A 17,767-nucleotide genomic window follows, 5' to 3' on the forward strand; every position below is an offset into this window, starting at 1 on the left:
TTGGCCTCTGGGTTTTATGTTTTTTTTTCCAAGCTACATATTCATAATTCATGCCTGGTCCCATCTGTAGTGAAGTCTGTGTCTTAACACAAGATGGCGCAGTTAGGCTGTAATTTGCTTTTGGAAGAAAAGACTGAATCCAACTCAAGTGGGATTCTAATGGAGAAATATACCTGTAAGTTTTAGCCAATTTTTGCTGAATATGAAATCAGAATACCTGTAGGGTTGGTATATATGGTCATTATGCCAAAGTAAAGCTGTGTAACTACAGGAAGTTACCAGTAAATGTTTCTGTTTTAACAGAACTATTATCCAAATACTTTTTACCTTCCTACTATTATTACTGTGTTGGTAAATGAAAATTTACAGCCTAAAATGTGTGATTTCTTGAGGTAAAGGAAGGACATTTTTCACATGCAGTAGCTGTGATGTGTAGGTGGCGCATTTTAACTGATCTCTCCTAAAAGATGTGAAATTGCAGTGCATGCTGCTGGTGTTAATGATTACTGACAGAAAACAGGCAGTTCACCCTCTAGTTCAGGTCACAATGTATTGATTAAAATTTCTTGCGTGATTCACTTACAAATCAACAAGGATGTGGGTTTAAAGGGAGGGTTATTAAGGTCACATAACCACTGACTGCATTATCTCAAGATACCTGGTAAATATTTATTTTACAATTACTTTTTGTCCTCAAAGTGTAAGGCCATCGCAATGTTGGGTATGTGAGATTGAGACCGGTTTGACTAGTATTTACCAGTGATGCAAATCATCGTTCTCTGGCTCCATTGTTGCCATTGTGGCTTGGTTAATATGTGATTTCTAAGAATGAATGTATTCTGTGGGTCTGCTGTTGCATATTGTCAATTATTTGCTATGAATTCCAATGTGATGGTTAAGCCTTTACAGGAGGGAATTCCAACGGCATAGAGCTACTGTACTGACTAAACTCTATTTTATTATTCTTTTATATGACTTCAAACTAAATTTGAAGCTGACAAACACCTGTGATTAATTGGATTGTTAAAAAAAATCTATATAGCTGGTTTATTCCAGTTTTCATTAAAACAGCAGATTGGTAAAAACTGTTCTGAGTGTCCTTAACTGACTGAAGCTACACTGACACAATACCCCAGGGATTATTTAAACCACTTAAAGTTTGAGTTAAAACCCAATGCTAGTTTAAACAAGGACTAAATCGACGTTTTTGGAAAAAGTGGACCTGTTTGCCTTCGAATTATCCTAAAAGGAATCATGAAAAGACTATGCTTCTGTTAAAACCCTACTTTACACATGAATTTCATGTTTGTTGACATGAAGTCACCATATCTTTAACACTGGTAACCCCACTGAGTGCACTTAAAGAGACATGTATTCTTCCTGTGAGCTGTAACAGCAGATGCCTCCCTGACAAAGCCCTGATTGTCGGTGCTCAGCTCAGTGTGAAAGGAGCATCTCCGTGTCCCCGTTCAGCTGCTGAGCAAACAGATCTGTCTCCGTTGTGGGCCGCACGCAGCAGTCAGTGTTCGCAGGCCTCGCTGTAGCCACATGCAGCGCAGGAGCATACCAGCATCGCCTCTACACATCCTGCCAAGAGCGATACGCCTCCTACAGATTGTGTTTTATTTATTTACATTCAGGATGTAGAAGTGGACTTTGTTAAAGTTTAAATCTCAGGTGTAGTCGGTGTGTTGGAGCATGGAGAACACATCCTCCATCTCTAAGCAAAACAAGGTATTGCCATAATTGACCCGTGCACCAGGTTTCCTGCTGGAAGTCAAGGTTCTGCACTGATGTAAGACCCGTGGCACTCTGTAATCATGTCCATACACAGCCAGGGTTTAACTACACTCTGGAGGGGAAGACAGAGGGCTTAAGTGGATTTTATTTCAAGGTTCCCTTTCAGGGAAAATTGGCAGTACGGGCCAGAATTCAGATCCTCCTAGTACTAAGAGCAAAACTTTTGGTTTGAATTAGTCAGATGTCAACTTGTTGATTGTTCTCTTAAAAAACACTTCATTTTTACTTGCCATTGTAAAGCTAAAGGATTTTCAACTGTGAGTGAAATGTGAAGGACTGTCTTCGATGAGTGTGTTTTACCAATACTGAGGTGTACAAGAGATTAATGTGGTCATGAAGAAGTGAATAAAATTTATCTTATCGTACTCCAAAATTGAATGTGTTTATTCAAAGCACATGCCCTCACTTCTGTCGAAACAGTGCTCAGCTCCCTTTTTGGACCTGTGCAAAAGCATCTTTTAGAGTTTATTTGGTCTCGGAACATTTTGACAGAGGCATGCTACTTGGAATTTCAAATGCTTTTATAATCCTTAAAGCAGTAATCTTTAATCATTTATAAGGATGCTCTGCTGCTCTCACACCTCCTCCAACCACAGCGAAGAAAGGGGTACATTCATGTGAACCAGATGTATCTGCACAATTTCTCTATTATACTGTTTAGAAGCCTGTGGCCATGCTGGTGCCTGTCCTTATGATTCCTCTATGGTTCTTTGGCTTTATGTTTACAAGGAGGTGCAAGCGGCGAGACGTCTGTAAACGAATGGAGCGCCCCCAGACTCTGCTGAAGTCATACCCCCTCTGCCATCAACACCTTTTGCTCCTCTTCAGCAACACCTCTTTAGACGCAGTGATACAGCTTCATACATTGTGATAAAGGACCTGTGTGAGACAGTGCCGCCACCCTTGACACTGGGAGAAATGGCTCTTTTTTGAAGGGAAAATCCACTTACATGTAGAATTCACACGTGTTAATTTTTTTTTAAAGCAATATACAGCTCAGTTTTAAATTCATGGCTTTGACCAGCTGAACAGCAGAGATGGACTCCTGCAGCTGCTCCACAGACAATAAATAATGGAACAAACCCCAAAACACTATGACAAGCATTCACAGGGATTTCAGTGGATTATGTGGAACAGTGGAACAGTCTGCTGACCGAGATCAGACAGGCAACATCTTTAATGTCTTTTAAATCTCTTCTTAAAACGCCATTTTATCAAAAAGCTTTTATGAATGTTTGATATGTTGCTGTTTTATTATCCCACTTCTGACAGTTTATATTTTTGTGTAACATTTTATTACTCTTTGTTTTATTTGTTTTTTATTGGTGTTTTTTAATTCCCTTTTTCTTCTCTCTGTTAAGCAAACTTTCTAACTTTGTTAAGAAAAGTGCTATATAAATATAGTTTATTATTATATATTATTATTATAAACACAAATTCACAGCTGTAACTCCTACTCTACATTCAAATCAAACTTACAAGGATAACAGGAAGTGAGCAAAAATGTTATTATTCAATAGATTCAGTCACCAATTAATTGTCAGTGGAAACACTCCAAATCATGTCACCTGATGACATCATCAGTCAATGTGTTGATCTTCTAATTGGTGACAACAGTGTGTGTTAAAACAACTTAATTACTGGAGTAGAAAAATGTAAAAAAAAAAACATATGTTTTAGGGTGGATTTTCTCTTTAAAGTGTGTTTGGTTAATGGAAGTCATTTTCATGCAGTGAATGGACTCATTTAGCTCAGATTTATGATGCCCTGGTGATGTGAAAAGACTGTAATGTGCTTAATTAGTTGTATTACTGGAATCCACTCCTCTCTCGAGCAGTTATCCCATAATGCACGTGACTTTTATAACCTCCGCTCAGACCAGTGTACCCATGATAATTTGGTTTTCTGGAATGATCCCAAAGCACCGTTAAACTCCTGGACTGTGTTTGCCACAGGCTTCATGAACGGTGCCACACAGCTCATGGTGTAGGCTGTTCTGCAGTCTGGAGGACCACATGACGTGTTCAAAAGTGCCACCCATCTGTCACTTGAAAGGCCTCTGTCCTCAAAGCACAATAGAGACAGAAGTTATAAACAAATGGTATACAAAAGATGTGAGTCCAGTCTTGTCCTGCGGGGCACAAATTGGACGGAGGTTGTTGTTTCTGTGGCGATCCCCACTGTGAGCTACGGCAGCTTTCACAGGAGGGACACCAGAGGGTGATGGTATTTTCACATGGCTGATCCGAAGCTGTCACTGTCCTTCTGCAGGTCTAGTTTGATAGTTTTTACCCTTTAGGAATACTATTTATAATACATAATGTTCTTGTTATTTGTCAATAATCAGCTGGCAGCAGAGCCCTGTGCCGTTCCGTGTTTGGTTGTAGATAAGAGGCAAAATGAAAAGTAACCGTTACAGATATGGTTCACTGGTTGTTCCATTTGAAAATTCTCTTTTAAGTTCTTGCTTTGTTGCATTTATGATGGCTGTTAATCAATCTCCTGGTTTTAATTTTGATTGAAAAATTCTCTATGGTCAAAAGGGTTTATCTGGTAATAGAGAACAGGCAGAAATGAACATACCTCAGAGTTAAAACTTTATTAATTCATCATTGTGGTTCACATATTTCTGCCATTTTATCAAAATTTGACAAAATAAAAAGGGATTCGATTTAATGATATAAACATGGCAGTGAGCTTACAAGATTTTTTTTTCCTGTTGTGTAATAATGGTTTGGCATTAAAAAATGAGAAATGAGAAAGAACATACCATCTACTTTTTTCCTTTTTTTTATCTCCCTCTCAAATCATCTTGAAACATTTGTAACAAAATGTACTTTTGACTAATTAGTCTCTGGTTCATTAGTGCAGCTTTTCGGAGCTCAGTTTAGTTTTATATACATCCTGATGGGAGCATGGGAGCATTTTCCAGGGGCATAATAGTAACTCTGCACCCATTCAGGCTCTGATCCTCCTGGGTGAAAGTTGAGTGTCCTTACACCCCCCACTCCTACCTCCACCGCCTTTCCCCCCAGTGAGCCTCCAGATTCGTGATATTGGCTTGATCCTCTTGAGATTTGAAGGACAATGGCTTAACACTGTGAGCCCGAGGACTCATTCCTCCCAAACATTAACACTGTATTCAGCCACAGTTGGGCTGACTACATTCTTCATTCTGTCAGTTTGGAAACTGCATATTTTTCTTCAACATTTAAACTGTGAAAATGTTTTTGCAACACAAGAATTGTAATATACAGTTTAATTATGAAATATTGCAAACATCGGGTTTAAACGATAAATTACTGTTTCTGTTAATCTGCATTTAAAATTTTGGGGGGTTTTGAAATGTTTCATTGTGGTTATGATATGCCATAATCTGAAGGGATTCATCTAATTTATCAATTGAACTTTGAAAACGTCCCCCCATCTGGGTTATTGTTTTTGTTTGTAAAATAGGGGGGGAAAGCAAGTTTTAGAAAAGTATTTTGGACATTTTTTAGGAGACACACTGTAGCTTTTTCACCAGTAATCCCACCATGTCAAAAACTGGTTATAGTGACAGTTAAAAAGGCCAATGTAACTGTAACATCATCTCCATAAAGCTGGTTTTAATCATAGACATGGACAATCTATCATAACTCAACCCTGATTTCGCTGTTATATGACATGAGTTATTTCATTATCATGAACTCCAGTGGCTCATTTAACCCCCTCCGTCTCCCTAGAAGATGTCCTCCCCCCTCTGTGTTGCTTGGGAGGTGAGATGTGAAGATCAAGGGGTTGCGTGTTGATCCTAGCTCAGGAATGGAGAGCCTGAGTGTAAAAAGTTTCTCTGTAGACGGGCCCGGTCCTGCTGGAAGCTCCACAACTCCCACACACGCTCCAACCTGTGCCCATTCACAGTTGACTGCCACGTAAAACACATCGAGTGTCCCTGGAACCAGGATCACAGCCCCACTGTAAATAAGAGACATACATATGGGGTCATCATACTGTATGTGAAATGTTGCAGTGGACCCTGTTTGGCAAACAGATTTAGACACAGGATCCGGGTGTTCCAGGAGGAAACGGGTTTGTTGTGGTCTGTAAACGTGTCTGCTTCAGAGACAGCTTGACAACACCCGATCTGCTGTTCCCAGTGGAGCGGACAGCAGCGCACGAGGCCAGCCATGTTAGCTATACCAGTTGCAAGGTCAAGGTCTGGACAACAGCTCACTATTGGCTTTGTCTGAGCTCTGGAGCTGCAGCAGATTCTCAAGAAAACTATACATTACTTTCCCACAGCTGGCTCTGCAACATATCACTTACAGTGTGGTTAATATTTAAGGAAATCAGCCAGTGCAGGAAAACTGTAACTTTAGGAAGGTTTTATTTGCAGTTTTTTAAAGAACATGTTGGAAAGCATTAGTGTGTGTGCATGTGTGTATTTAGAATACCACAAAATCATGTCACATTGCATTACAATATATATATTCTAACTATTATATGGTATCCACACTAATAGATAAAATGTGTTTTTAGTGTCGTAATGAATTCAGAGTATCATTTACCTTTCAAATTGGAAATTATTCCCTTTTCAAATTCACCTCTATCTAAAAAACACATCATTCTTCAGCGCAGATAATGACAGAAAGGCTGCGTCTGTGACTCTGACATTTCACTTAAACATTACTTTAAGAAACATTTATTATCAAAATAACTTACTCACAAGCGAGGGACTGTGCAGACTACAGCCAGCCGAGTCGTAATTGAATTTTGGTTGCAGTTCTGTTTGCTCGTTTGAGCGCACAAAAGAAACAAAAATTCATGCAATAACGTTTGGATGTAAAACATCATTTCTAAATAGATTTTAATGAAAAACGTGCAACATGGACTTTTTCGGTAATTGTAGTGGGATGATTTAATTATTCCATATTTTTCCATAAGGCTGTACGTTTCAAATCAACAGATAGAGTTTATTTAGTTTCAGCGTTTGGAACAATGATGCCACCTCTGCCATTCCTTTGGACCAATAGTATGAGTGTGTGTATCTTTTCTATGTCCTAATAATAAAATATAAAATAGCTTATAATACATGAATGTCTAGGTCATTGTGGTCTTTTTACTCTATTGTTACTTCAGTTATAGTCATTGCCAAAACTTCTATAGACCTTCATTATTTTATGACAAATTATAAAATAATGATTTACACTGTCAGACACTACAAATCATATACATTGTTTTAAAAGTAGGTAAAACTAATTCAAATTCGTTTGTAAAAGATTTTGTTTGTAAAGAAGAAATAAAACTGGATAATGGAGTAAAAGTTTGTTTTCACTGTAAGAAAAAGTTCTCTAATCCAAAAACTGATTTTACAAAAGATCTTATTTATACCAGCGTAACCTTTCTACTCTAACAGAAGTTTTATAGTCATGTAAAAAATTTATAGAATAATTGGTGACATGAAAATAGCGGCTACCACTGAGCATGATAAGGTCACTACAAATTATCCTTTGAGAACTTGAGGAATCTGAAGGAATTTTATGGGAGTTTGATACCAGAACAGCTGTAATCGGCTATTCATCATCACAGACACACTCTAACTCACTTCAGCTCCCTTTGGGAATATTACAGGACTATTCCAGAGCTTTTTCAGTAGGATATCAATCCAACAACATTTCATTATAACGTTTCCGAGCGGCTTTGCTCTGGTCCCGGTGCAGCGTGCTTTCTTATGCTAATGTGGTTCTGACATCAGCAGTGAGATCAAAGCGGGGCAGGGGTACTTTAGAGCTGATCTGCCCCCACTCAGGCTCACTCTCTCTCCTCTTCTCTCTCTCACACACACTCACACACTCACCGCTCTGAAAACACACCATGCGTACCTGTGCGGAGCTATTCTACCACCCCACGCTGGATTTTACTCACGCGTCTGGCTGATAGCGACACAGACAACTCTCTGAAAGGATATTTCGACCTGCTGAGATTTGATTTTTTTTCCACTGGTGTTGTTTCATTGAACGGTGAACGCCGTGCAGAGGTGAGGTGAAACCTTTTTTTGGAAAAGTTCATGTATGCTGCTCTTATGTGTAGATAGGACCCGTTTAAAGTTAACAGTGAATACAAAGTTGCTCTCATGTGCTGAAGAAAGTGTGGGAGGAACTGGAACAAGGATTAGTTTGAGATAGGAGAAATTGCTTTTTCCACTAGTTTACTTTCCACATATTTTACAGTCATGTATTTTAATTTCCTGTCAACTTCAGTTCAACATGAGGACTTTTGTCTTTATAGGGTCTGTAAGTATCTGTTTGTGAAGACAAAGGGTTTTTAAAAGACGTTTGCCTTCACAGGCAGGTTGGCAAACATTTGCCTATTTTAAGGCTGTTACACAAATATTCTTGTTAATGTTTTGCTGATGGTTGGGAATTAGGCTGTGATTTATGGCCCACTCGGTGTCCAGCTTATCTCGGCTTGATGAGAGACACATCGGATGGTGTGTGACGCTATCAGTCTTTATCTTTTAGGGGGAAACGGGAGCTGCCATTTCGGCCAAATGTAAATGTAAGCAGTAAATCCACTTGAGCCTATAGTCAAACAAATCTGACGCCAGACTGTGAAAAGCTCAGGGAATTCCTTATTTCTAATCGACAGCCTCCTAAGCGATAGTCTGATTATATTATTATTATTATTACGCTACATGTCTCAGGGGTCTAGTGCTCGAAACACACAGTCGGCTGATGAGTTTCAGTTTGCTCATTTAAATAATTAATATCAGTGAATTCACACAGTTTCGACGAGGACCGGAACTGGTGCTTTAAAAGGCCCATTATCAGCTCGCTGTGTGTTTAACGCGCTCAGTTTAAACTCTTTATCAGCAGCTCAAAGCGCTATCAGATGATGCTTCTGATGCGCTGATCTCTGCTGCTGGCCTTCCACTGTCACTAGCCTAGATCTGAAACTCTTTAGGTTTTTCCAAGTGGAGCTGAGGTGACACCAAACTGAATTACACACTCAAATATCTAAATAACATCTATTCATGAGAAACGTCCCTCCTTGTCTGAACGCTACTATCTCTAAAAATTCATGTGATTGTATATAACTCAGATAGTCCACCACTTAAACCTGGCCATCAACTAGTGTGATACTAAAAAAACAGATTAAGCAGCTATGTGTCCTATGATTCTATTATTTTATATTATAGAAATACCATAGATAATTAGACAACATGAAGTAAAATACAGTCACTTTACACTCACCAAGGAAAGTCAGTGTTGTGACACTGAGCATGTACTTCAGATACAGTGCTACTCTCTTTTTGAAATGTAATATATTCATTTGTTCTTCAGGGATGCGCTGCAATTACATGTCTTGGTTCTTGTGTGTTTATGTGCGTGTAGAAAGAGGCTGATGTGCTGTAATGACCATGGATCTTTATAGTGCGCTTGAACGCTTAAATCAGTGAACCGTGTGGAACGGTTTTCTTAAAAAACATTTCATAAGACATTTTGCTCATTTTCATTCTATTCATTATTAAATGTGTGTATAACATCTGAGATTAATAGAGAATTAAAATAATTTTCCTTTATCTGATTTTTCTGATTTGTTTTGAAATTATCTTTAAATGATCCACACAAAGACCTTCACAGCAGTTCTTAAACAGTATTCATCAATAAATCAAGCAAAGATACTCTGTATCTGAAAATATTACAACTGGCACGCTGTGACACCACTAAGTCATTGTTGTTATTTATATTATTTATTACAGGATTTGGAAGAGGAGACCGTGCCATGACAGTCGACTTTTGAGTTTGAGCCAAGAAGCCCAACAGCTCTTTGTATTTGTGTCCTGTGTGAACTGGAATCACTGTCCAACCATGAGGAGCAGCTCTCATGTCCTGCCTCTTGGTGTGCTCACTGCTCTGCTGCTGTCTCAGGTCTGCTCTGGCATCAAATGGCTGTAAGTATTCTCACGAGTGCCGCCATCTCATTCTTTTGGCCTTTCACCATCTCTACACTGCTTTACATTCAAGCAATGTCAAAGCAGATGATGTCATGAAGATACACGATATTGTGTGGCTCTTTTCTGCATGTTTCAGTATTTTATGGAGTGGAGGGCCCATGGCAGCTTTGAAAAGGGCCCCAACATTCCTCAAGTTGCTCCTGATCAAGGGAGAGGTTATGTTCTGTACATGTGTATCTCATGAAAGGGACAGTAGATTAGCTGGCCGTTCTTCAGGTTATGAACGGAAACCTCTTGGTTTTATTAACTTTAATGCGGCTTCAGTAAAAGTAGACGGCATGTTTCAGTTCCATGATCTCAGATCGAATTTACCGCGCGGCTGTATAATAACAAGATAAGAATAGCAAAGACAGACATGGTGGGGCGTCACGGTACTGCAGAGAGCGCCAGTGATGTCACTGCTTGCTGTGTGTACTCTAGTCAGGCTTCAAATCAGTGTAAAAATAGTGCACTTCAGAAGGAAGTTGCAATGCTTTAAATGTTGACACAAACGTTGATTGCTCATACTCTCACCGCACTGTTTTTATGGTAACGTAAAAGTAAACAATAATTTTCGCAATAATTTTGGAAAGTACATAAAAATCCTGAGTTGCTGATTGGATTTATTTATGTTTCAATTGAATGTTTTGGATGGTTTGGTTTGGTATTCTTATAAACTCTTTAACGTTTGCTGCACAGTTCAGTGATTTGCGTGTTATGTTGTGTATATTTTTATCTGAGTTTTTATCCGTGTACGTTATGTCAGATCACTGTGAATACATAACTGCGTTGGCTTAACCAAAAAGATTCACTGCTTCTTATCAGAATGAAAATACTCACAGTGGGAAGAGTTAAGCAGATGTGCCCATGAGAGGTGGGATGGCATGTGCTAAATCTAAGCGAGAAGTCCCACAGTCTTGATAATGCACAGCGGTGCAATGCAAAACAGATGCGGCTGTAAACACCTGCGAGTGCTGTGTTACCACGAGCCCAGTGGAGTCACAGCTTATCATTGGGCACAGAGTGGCGGCCCCTCGGCCTCTAATGCAAAACAGGCCGAGGTGCAGGCGGCTTTGCCTGGTTCTCACGAACAGAGAAAGCAGAGATCAGAGCTAACCTGCTCCGCATGTGTTTTCTCTATTAAGTTAATCCTCAATAAGTTTAAATTGTTTAAATCAAATGTGTGCATCATGTCAAACTGAGGCCACAGAGGATGGAGCTTCCCGTGGTGGAAAATGCAAATGTTGAGGGATCTATGTAGTTCTTCATCTGACTGGATCAGAATTTAGAGGGGTTTTTATATTTTTTGGCATATCTCGAGGCCTCTTCTGTGCTTTAACAAAAGAAAAGCCCTGTGCCAAGAACATGTCACTTATATTTTATGAATCTGCAGCTGACTTTCCTTTGGGATTTTCACTGTGATAAGATGGTTCTTTTCTGCAACGCATGCCAAAACATTTCCCTGCCTGAAGCATTATCTGTTTTGATTTTTCAATTGTTTGTTCAAAGTCGATGTGTCTCAGAGGCTTGAAAAATGTGTACACAAGAAACTCAAATCGCTAACACACCACTGTGAATGAAACGCACAGCATTCTTTGTTATTCCCATAAATGCGATTATTTCACAACTCAGAAAACAAAAAACATGCAATTAAGCAGTCGTCGCCGCTGCAATTAAGAGAATACATTCTGTATAATGCATACTGACCAAAACCTCTTGTTTGTTTTTTGTTTCCCCTCCTGCAGAGCGCTATCACACATGCCTGCATCTTTACACATCAACCAGACCCAACATTGTAAGCTGCTGCCCGGCCTGGTGTCCTCCCAAGCTCAGCTGTGCCGCACCAACATGGAGCTCATGCAAACCATTATCCAAGCTGCCCGTGAGGTCAAGAAAACATGTCAGAAGTCCTTTTCTGATATGCGTTGGAACTGCTCCTCCATAGACATCCCTCTTGATGCCCCGAAGTATCGGCCAGACCTCGACCGAGGTATGGTCATAAACAGTTTGGAATGACAGCACGGACGCTGTTGTTTCCAAAGAGCTGCTCCAAGTATTTTACCCACAAGATTCTAATGTTTATAGTCGCGCTTGACAATTCAAAGACATCCAAAACCAGGGTCATTAAGTGCTGCATCTATTGAGTTCAGTTTATAGCAACTGCGGAAATGATCCTCAGCCCTTTTAATGGTGTCTGCACTCAGATGACACAATAGATTTATTTGTATGTATTAACATGACTGCCATCTAAAGAATTTTGATACAGAAATACCGGTAGTCTTTTTCAAAAATGATTTTTGGTTTTGAGATGACATATTGCCTCATCTTTCCACCGTTGTTCGGTGCCAGCCAAATGATTGCATAATTTATTCCTGAGGGGTATTCGCTACTTGTACTTGTACTGTCCTTGTTCTCACACTGTACTGAAGCAGTTATTTGAGAAAGCATCCCTTCCACAACATGTGTATGTTCTGTATGATTTAATAATTGGCTTGTTATTTCTGAAATCTGCAGCATTATCTAACTGCACGCCTGTTTGCATTGCAGTCTGACTTAGCTGTTTCTATTGCCAGAAGGACCTTGAATCAGCCAGAGATAGTTGCTAAGTTGTGGGTGGGGTATGCAGTGCTCCCCAGAAAGGACATGGCTGCCATTTGCCAAATGAACAGTCTGCTCTGAACAGGAAATGGCTCATCTCTGTCCGGGGATGGCTTTGATCTAACCAGCCCACGGTCATACACGATTTCTTCCCGTACTTCCAATTGCTCCTCGGCCTTTAACATATGTGCTTTCCGTGTACACACTTCACCACCAATTACATCAGAGCTCACTCTGGGTTACAGCATAAGTAGTGATAGACTGTGTTTGAAAGATACATTTTGTGCAGACAGTCAATTTCTTTTTTTTTCCCACTGAGACAGTAGAAAAGATAAGAGGAAAATAGAGAAATAGGATAGACGAACAGCAGAACTTCTATTTGTTTTTCTTTCTTCTCCTTTTGCTGATTAGGTAGCAAAATTGGTTTGAGAACTTTCTGTGGATGTTTTGATTTTTTTTTTGTTTGCTGTAAAAACTTTAAATAATTGTACTAAATTACAACCCATATAAATTGAAGCTGACCATTACATGCTTCATGCTAACACTTTAACATACACAATGAGGAATAATAGTAGACATGTATTCTGGCTTAAAAGAATGTAAACTTGCAGCTTCTGACTAGAGGAGAGTGCACACATCATGGATCACATGAACATGGATCAAAAACTCTAATCTCACTGAACTCAGACGACACACAGGCAAAAGACAAAAATATTTTTTACACTTAATGATATGAAAATAGTTGTTTTAAACTTCAAACATCACCTATTTTGAGTAAATGTTATTTTATCATTTAAGTTCCTGAATATACAGGTCCTCTGCCACTAATAACTGTTTTATATTGGCCTCCCTTGTGGGAAATGCTAATGACCTTTGAACACAAATCATGCTTGAGTGTTACGACTGAACTCCAAAGAAAATCTGAATTGTTTTGGTGTCTATATTGTCAGAGCCTAAAAATTACAGCGTATTCTTTTTAAACCCGTGTTATATGAGTTTATGTTCTCTTTCATCAGGAACAAGGGAGGCTGCGTTTGTCTACGCCCTCTCTGCAGCAACCATCAGCCACACCATAGCACGGGCGTGCACTTCTGGAGATTTGCGGCTGTGCTCGTGTGGTCCTATTCCTGCGGAGATCCCAGAGCCTGGCTACCGCTGGGGTGGCTGCGCTGACAACCTGCACTACGGTTTGATGATGGGATCCAAGTTCTCTGATGCTCCCATGAAGATGAAGCGCTCAGGCTCCCATGCCAACAAACTGATGCACCTACACAACAGTGAAGTTGGGAGACAAGTAAGCACTATGTAACAATTTTTTAAAAAGTGAAAATTTCTCACTGGACTAAATTTTTTTTATTTTAAAACAAGTGGTAAATACTAAATGTTCCTAATTTTTTCATGTGTGAAAGTTTTGGATACCCATCTTGTTGTTTGTCAGTCCCACATGCAGTGAGCTCTATCTAACCCTCATGTCCTCTGTTCTCATGTCTAGGTATTGAAAGAGGCGATGGTGATGAAATGTAAATGTCATGGTGTTTCCGGCTCCTGCTCTATAAGGACCTGCTGGAGAGGCCTGCAAGACCTGAGGGAGATCGCCATGGACCTGAAGACTAAATACCTGTCTGCCACCAAAGTGGTTCACCGGCCCATGGGGACACGCAAGCAGCTGGTGCCCAAAGACATTGACATCAGGCCAGTGAGGGATAACGAGCTGGTCTACCTGCAGAGCTCCCCGGACTTCTGCACCAAGAATGAAAAACAGGGCTCTGTGGGCACACAGGACAGGTGAGACTGCCGGGTCACAACACTGTTTGAATGTGCGTGTGCATGAGAAGGAGGAGATTTTGGTTGGTTTGGCTCTATTATTTGAAGTTACATTTATTGTCATGAGTCACAACAACAACAGACCCACCCAGCCAACAAAAAAGGAAATGACCAGTCTTGATTGTCTGCTCATCCAGGATGTTGACTTTAGTGAAGTGCTGGCCTGCTTGGTGGCAGGCTGGCTCATAACAACCAGCGAGCCCTGAGAGTACTCTGTCTGTGGCTTGTCTGAGCATGTGTCACTGAAAAGGCCACTATGACTGGAGTCCTTGTCTCTCTATCTGAAACAATGACTAATGCAGTTATTTTTAGGACTGAGTGCACTCGAGCTGATATCGACTGCAGGGGGCCACACAGATTGGGAAACATTTAAACGTTTCCCAAAGATAAAGGTTTACTTACACCATTCTGCTCCAGTGTTTTAGTTGGGACAGTGCTTTGTGTTGCTGGTTTGAGCTCTGTGAGAACTTAGTGGACAGCAAGGAGCCAATTTGTCTGAGATCAGGCTAAATAATAATAGAGAAATATGGCAAAAATATGCAGCACTATTTTGCAGGCTTATTGAATTTTCTAGTTTTCCATAAATATGTCAAGAAGGATAGGTCATATCTCAGACTTTATTATTTAGGTTTGAATTGCGTGGCACTGAAGTTTCTCTGCAAATATGAAAACTTGATCTTATGTAATTCCACCAGCACTGTTCCACTGGTTATCTGTTAGCTTGTTTAGCCAGACACACCCTACTTTATATTGATAACTAATGTTAACTAAGAGTAAATGCAAAGTTCTGGGCATTGACATGTACTGTTATTGCTTCAGTGGCAACAACACGCAATCATGGTTGTGTAAGCCATTGAGGATAAAAAGGTTCACTAAATGGCACGTGATGTTGTTGTATGTTATAAATGTCATACATCATATGACTGCCATATCATGCGTCAGCCTTAGGCCATTCTACAGATAACCAGAAGACTGCTTCACGTCAAAGACACTCACTGCATCCCTTGTCTGCAGCCTGATAACAACACAGTCTGCAACATTAGTGCTTTTGCCAAATCACGAGGCACCCAGCTTGACGCTGTTGTTTGTGTATAAGTAACTGTGAGTGTATATGTGTGGGTATTGATTATTCTCATATGTATCTAGATCAATTGTATCAGAGGGATTCTCAAACCTTCCCACATCATAACACTCAGTGACATGGTCACAATGTCATCTGCTTTGCCACGATCATCTCACCGCTGATTCCTTGCTCACTGGTGACCACTTGAGAGGAAGTTTTTATCAGGCTTTACACTGTATGTGTAGACAGGAGGATGAATTGACCTCCTGTCTACATTGTTAGCTCTGACCCATTCACAAGACCTGAGAACAGCAGAAACTCCTAGTAGAGTCAGTTTTTTGATCAAGCAGAGAATCTGGGACAGGGGCAAAGTGAATTTTAGCAGCAGCCACTAATGGATAAAGTGTGATCCCTGGTGAACACTATTGAAGCCTGTTCTTTAGTCTTAAATTACATTATTGTGTCTCTCTTTAAACCAGCAGATGTAAACCACAGAATGCACAGTCTTGTCCTCTTGCTCCACTTACAGCACAGCAGTGATATAATGAGATTTTGGTCCTGAAAAAACATAAGTGTGTGGGGGTTTCTGTCTATTTCCCAGCTCCCACCGATGTAATAAACCTGTCTTACACTCTCAATGACTCTTGTCCCTCCTCCTCCCACTCCTTCACTCCCGCAGCAGCCATCAACTCAGCGTCTCTCTCACCATACTGGTCATTAACACTCTGCCATCATAAAACAATGCAATAATATGGAGAGGGCAAGCTAAAGAGAGGGAGGGCAGCCCTGTGTATTCAGTGTGATTTACGGCAGGGCTATTCTCTGCTCATTCAAGATGCCTCGGGCTTCTGAAATGAGAGGCTCCAAAGCAATGACAAAACAAAAAGAAAATGAAAGGAAAAAAAATGTTTGGAAGAAGGACTGCACAAAAGGTTAAGGCACATCGGTCGGTCAAGCACATTTAAAGGTCTATTGTGGGCTTTTCACAGGCTGTGAGATTGTACGGGCTGCTGGACAAAATGTTTTAGAGGGAAGCTGTAAACTTAATTGTCTTATAGAGGAAACCAAACTGGAAATATGTTAGTTTCATAGCTGGTGTTCAGTCCAAAAATTGCCTCCCTTTTCTCTTTCCTGGTTAGGAAAATGTATTATTGTAAAACAAAATAAAATCACAAACTTAATATCTTCTTTCTGTGTCTATGATCATTTCAGGCAGTGCAACAAAACCTCCGTCGGCAGTGACAGTTGTGACCTGATGTGCTGTGGACGTGGCTACAACCCGTACACAGAGAAGCTGGTGGAGCGCTGCCATTGCAAATACCACTGGTGCTGCTACGTAACCTGCAAAAAGTGTGAGCGGATTGTGGAGAGATACGTCTGCAAATGAGTCTGTGCCGCTGTCGGCCCCACCTGCTGTCCTCTACTTGTACCAAGCCACCCAAGGCTACAGATTAACCAAAGCACTACAATACCAAGAAGGCTTATTTTTGTCTTAAGCTTTAGCATGTTTATTTCAACGAGAAGTCGTCTATTCTTGTGTCAGTATCATTTTTGTATTGAATCTCCAAACTGCCAATTGGGCCTCTCAGCTTCTTCGCTTCACAAGCCTGGACGTGGAGTGTGGTGACAGTGCCAGTCGGTTTACGTAAAAACCGCCGTCCTCCTGGGTATTTTCTTTTTCTTGTTAATGATCATAAATTCCCCTAACAGGGATACTGAAAGTCTATTTTATTATATCTCTAATAAAAAGAAATAATATTGGATTTTATGCCTGAGGAGAGGGATTGTCTTCTCTCCTCTCTAGACAGAGACTTATGTTTGGCTTCATTCCTCGGAAATCGAAGGGTTCTGATGGATTCGTGTGGTACTTTTTTAGGTACTATTGATACTTTTTCCCTCTGCATCAATGGACAAAAGAGGAAAAAGGAACACAAAGGGAACTTCAAGTACTTTTCAATCATGGAACATTTTTGTGGTTGATGTTTTGGACTCTCACCATGTGTCCTGCGTGGATCTTCACATGGGTCATGTCTGCATCCCTGCAGATTGAGAGAAGAGAATTAAGGACTTTTCAGTTTGTGAATTGGTGCATTATCTCCTTTATGTCTGACATGCAGGCAGTTCAAAATATATTCTATTTTTCAGAGCATATGAGCTGAACTCATGGATTTTGTAAACCACTTTTGTGTGGATGTACATACTCTTATTTTGTATACTGAAATAAAGAAAGACGTATTTATAAAATAATTAAATGATCTTCACCATCATCTTTACATGGATATTGCATGTTTGTTTTCTTTTCCTTGAACTGCACCTTTAATGACCTACTGTGTAGCTCATTTTCATTCTAACCCCAAGACAAATCCATAACCTCTGAGCCTAATTATTTTTAAACTAAGCAGCATTTAGTGTAATTCACTGCAAATCCAAGTGTTATAAAATAACAGTTTACAACAACTTATAGCACACAGTGATTGTAAATCAGTTCAGCACGGTTGGTAATG

General features: G+C 40.1%; 1 protein-coding gene and 1 long non-coding RNA gene across 3 annotated transcripts in view; one reads left to right on the top strand and one right to left on the bottom strand.

Annotated features, from left to right (window-relative positions):
• Positions 1-4,374: 4,374 nt before the first annotated feature.
• The window catches only part of LOC137195218 (uncharacterized), a 28,573-nt gene continuing 15,180 nt past the window's right edge, over positions 4,375-17,767 (bottom strand). The window contains exons 3-5 of one of the 2 annotated variants that reach the window (XR_010931094.1): positions 17,260-17,302; positions 13,995-14,142; positions 13,560-13,643 (exon numbers count right to left, since the gene is read on the bottom strand). This is a non-coding gene — a long non-coding RNA (uncharacterized lncRNA). Of the gene's footprint in view, positions 5,758-13,559; positions 13,644-13,994; positions 14,143-17,259; positions 17,303-17,767 lie in introns of those variants that run through there. The other variant, XR_010931093.1, reaches the window with a different exon arrangement.
• wnt11 (wingless-type MMTV integration site family, member 11) lies at positions 6,063-17,536 on the top strand. The gene is made up of 6 exons (XM_067607396.1): positions 6,063-7,819; positions 9,545-9,736; positions 11,524-11,768; positions 13,393-13,670; positions 13,869-14,161; positions 16,476-17,536. The coding sequence occupies exons 2-6, from the start codon at positions 9,654-9,656 to the stop codon at positions 16,648-16,650; spliced, it is 1,074 nt and encodes a 357-aa protein (XP_067463497.1). The 5' UTR covers positions 6,063-7,819; positions 9,545-9,653; the 3' UTR covers positions 16,651-17,536.

This window comes from Thunnus thynnus, chromosome 13 (genome assembly GCF_963924715.1).
Source record: "Thunnus thynnus chromosome 13, fThuThy2.1, whole genome shotgun sequence".
Lineage (NCBI taxonomy): Eukaryota > Metazoa > Chordata > Actinopteri > Scombriformes > Scombridae > Thunnus > Thunnus thynnus.

What these genes read in the sequence shown, in the direction of transcription:
- wnt11 (XM_067607396.1), top strand. Translation starts at nt 9,654, where the DNA reads ATGAGGAGCAGCTCTCATGTCCTGCCTCTTGGTGTGCTCACTGCTCTG. An exon ending in TGCTCTGGCATCAAATGGCT is followed by an intron (nt 9,737 to 11,523) that starts GTAAGTATTCTC and finishes CCCCTCCTGCAG; the next exon opens with AGCGCTATCACACATGCCTG. An exon ending in ACAGTGAAGTTGGGAGACAA is followed by an intron (nt 13,671 to 13,868) that starts GTAAGCACTATG and finishes TCTCATGTCTAG; the next exon opens with GTATTGAAAGAGGCGATGGT.